General features: G+C 32.8%; 1 protein-coding gene across 1 annotated transcript; it reads right to left on the bottom strand.

The window, feature by feature from the left end:
• Nucleotides 1–2,066: 2,066 nt before the first annotated feature.
• LOC120276981 (transcription factor MYB1-like) lies at nt 2,067–3,420 on the bottom strand. Its single transcript, XM_039283720.1, has 3 exons — nt 3,201–3,420; nt 2,968–3,097; nt 2,067–2,663 (listed from the first exon to the last, which is right to left on the bottom strand). The coding sequence occupies exons 1-3, from the start codon at nt 3,337–3,339 to the stop codon at nt 2,171–2,173; spliced, it is 762 nt and encodes a 253-aa protein (XP_039139654.1). The 5' UTR covers nt 3,340–3,420; the 3' UTR covers nt 2,067–2,170.
• Nucleotides 3,421–3,692: the final 272 nt, after the last annotated feature.

The following is a 3,692-nucleotide window of genomic DNA, read 5'->3' as shown; positions in this document are numbered from 1 at the left end:
CAATAATATTTGTAGTTGCCATGTCATTCACTTAAATTCTTGTACCATGGTTTTTGTAAAATAAAAAAATAATTAAACTGTGCTATCTCTCACCACTCTTTTATTCTATACCCATACTTTATTTACAAATCAAATACAGTAAAAAAAAAGTTATGTTGTGCTATCCCTCATTTTTTATGGATCAAACACAACCTTGAACTAATAATTTGCAGCTAAATTATTTTAATTAATTATGATTTATCTATTAAAAAAACAATTTGCAACTGCCAGAGATGTTTTAATCTATGCAATTCCTTTCTATCAAATGAGCTGTCCAAATGATTATTCCAAATATTGATTGAGATTAAGAATAATTCGATTGATAAAAATCATAGACATATATGAGCATTTTATTCTTAAATTTGGTGAGATTTCTACAAACACACCCCCTTTGTGATAAAAGAATAATTATTTTTTCTTTTAAGAGTTAGAGGTCAGGGCTCAACTCCCACCAGCAATAGTAGAGATAAATAGCTTATCTACTTTATCAAAAATAAATAAATAAACAAACATAAACATATCAAACTAACTACACCCCAAAACAAATTAACATTATAAAATGAAAAGAGCAAATTAATAAATATGTGATTTTTTTCATGTTTTTCATGAAACATACTATATACATCTACTCGATAGGGCGAAGCTAGAAGGAAGATAAAGGGAGTGCTTGACTCAAGGAACTAAAAACAAATTTTAAAAGTTTTCTAAATATATATATATATATATATTGGTCGAATGACATGTTATTACCGTCCGATCCATCCAATTTAATGAAAAAAATAATGAGGACTATAAATTTACAGTAATAATTTATTTGAGGAGCGATCAAGTAAAAAGTCAAAAAATAAACAATATATTTTTATAAATATTTTTTATATGTTATATCATAGTTTATAAAAGTCATGGTCAAATAATAAATTTTAACTATTTTTTTCTAAAAATATAATTTTTTTATACTATATAAAATAATTTGCAAAAAACAAAGGTGCTAAATAATAAATTTTTAAAAAAATATAATTTTTTTTACTACGTGGACTACTTTGTAATATATCAATAGGTCAAATAATAAATTTTGATAATATATTTTTTAAATACTATTTTTAGAGTATAGTATTAATTTGGAAATTTTTGAAATTTAAAAAAAACTAAAAATAAAAACGAGATTGAGGATGCTTCCTCTGGCCTCCTCCCCTTAGCGTGTGTGTGTATATACATTACTTGGGGTCAAGGGGTGCTCACACCCTTGATCGCACCCTTGCATCTACGGTTAAAGTAATACCAATCATTTTATTGTTTCGGTCACCGATCATGGCCTTTAGATTATTAGAATGTATGATAAATATATTATAAATCTATAAATTCATTATTTATTATAATTTTGAGGAGCTTGGCGTAGTAAAGTGATTTTTATTTTTGTTTATGTTTAAGAGATGTCCCCGATCGAGTTTAAATCTACCGAGCATAATACTAAAAATATAAAAGGTGCTTAATTGTCACCAATTTGTCAATAAATAAATAAAAACTAGTAAATAGTCTTTGGGAAGTCATAATGTGGGTGAAGAGTATGAAATGAGAATTTTTGTGCCTAATTAATGTACTAAAAGATATTTATAAATTTTATATTGGTACTACTCATCTACTGTTTACCAATTTCCTTGTGAGAGGAGTGATACCACTAGGATTGTAAGATTTGTGGGTGTGGTTGGGGGTTTATCATTGTAGGCTTGTAATCGTTAATATATCTTGTCTTGTGTGTTAGTCCACTCCACATTGTAAATTTTTACAGAATTGTTAACACACTATAATTGGTGCACCACTATATCTGTATGTCTATCCTTTTGACAAACTTCATGAAGCCACCCTTGTCCACCCTTGTCGTCATTTAAACAAAACAAGTATGATTTAAAATCAACAGCTGTAATATAGCCTCCTCTGACAAACACCTCTTAGAATATTTATCCTGCCACTCTAGAAATGAATCATGCATGCATGCAGTTAATTAAGCAAATGATTTCGGCAAAAAGGGATAATAATTAAGCCAACATGTTATAGATAATATTCGGAGGCTTATCATCCTTCTGATTCACGGAAAGATTAATTATGAAGTAATTACATAAAATAGTAAAATGTTCTAGAAATCCATGTCCAGAAGAAAAGAAGCCCATCCTGCATCTTCTTGCAGAAAGAACTCACCATCTCCATTTCCTCCAATATTCCCAACTTCAAAGCTGGTCTGCATTTCCCCGACTGTCATACCATCAATGTCCAAGAAGACATCATCAAGCTTCTCAGGGATGACTGCTGCACTCTTTGCGACATTAATATTGTTCGCTGATGGTGGTAGTGGATCTACATTAATTCCAGACTTGTCTTGCAAATGTCCTTGGTGCCCTGGTTGATCCTTCAACCAGCTCCAGTTCACTGGAATGGTCCAAGGTTGTGGCTTGATGACCTTAAATTCTCCTTTTTTCTCTCTTGGCTTTATACCGGCGGTACCTTTAGCAATAATTTTGGGGTTCCATAACTTCTCTTTGGCGGTACTCTTTTTGCTTAAATGAGTGTTCCAGTGATTCTTGATATCATTGGCTGTCCTTCCTGGGAGTCTTCCTGCAATTAGTGACCATCTGAGAACAAATGATACCCTTGTTAATCAATTAATCATTTCAAGATATGAGCATAATGCAGATCATTAAACAAGTTAATTAATAGCGGTGCATTCCTCCATCTACATGAAGACTCACATTAACTTTGTTTAAATATAGTCTACAGAGAATCTGTCCTCGCTCACAGGAAGAAAGGTGGAGTTACCATCTTTTTTTTTCTCTTTCATTTATACTTTCAGTCTATATCTTGCAGATCATGACAAGAGATATATGTGCATTTTGGCCCAACAAATTTCATGCTTGATATATGTTAACAAAGACTTGCCTATTGCCAAGGAGCTTATGGAGCCTAATGATAAGGTCCTCCTCATCATCTTCAAACCTCCCTCTCTTGATGCTTGGACTGAGATAGTTCAGCCACCTAAGCCTACAGCTCTTCCGACATCGATTCAGACCTTCAAAACCATTGCTCACAGCTTATATATATAAAGCTTCTCAAACAAATAATGAAGAAGATAAAATGAAGAAACGTAATAATAGAGAAGAATATGTACACACCTGCTTTGGAGGGCACGTCGCACCATTTTATTGCACCATACTTCTCCATGCATCTCCTCAGCCGTGAATCCTCTTCCTCACTCCATGCTCCTCTACGAAGGGCTGAAGTGTTTCCATCTTTAGCCATACACTTCCCCATCTTATCAACAACTTGTGCTATTGCCGCTTTTGGCGCTCAAGAATGGAATTCATCAAGCATGCTGTGTTACTAGATTTATAGCAACTAATTAAGGTAGAACTTTCATCATATAGAGCATCACTGGAGATATGTAGGTAAATATGAAGTAATAACTATTTGTAAGAAGATGATAAAAAACGCGTCGTTTTGGGATGAAAGATTGATACTTTTGACAGGCTAGAAAACCTACCTGTGGGCCCGTTCAGTAGTGGTCCAAGAGTGTACAAGGCATTTTGCCTTGTATTGATACGGCCAGAAGGATGCAGAAATAAAGAGATCAATTTTAGAAACTTATTGTGAGAAGAATTTGTGGA

The sequence above is a fragment of the Dioscorea cayenensis genome, chromosome 15 (genome assembly GCF_009730915.1).
Source record: "Dioscorea cayenensis subsp. rotundata cultivar TDr96_F1 chromosome 15, TDr96_F1_v2_PseudoChromosome.rev07_lg8_w22 25.fasta, whole genome shotgun sequence".
NCBI classification, from domain to species: domain Eukaryota; kingdom Viridiplantae; phylum Streptophyta; class Magnoliopsida; order Dioscoreales; family Dioscoreaceae; genus Dioscorea; species Dioscorea cayenensis.
The sequence above is the reverse complement of the archived record's forward strand: the minus strand, read 5'-3'. Positions and strand labels throughout refer to the sequence as shown.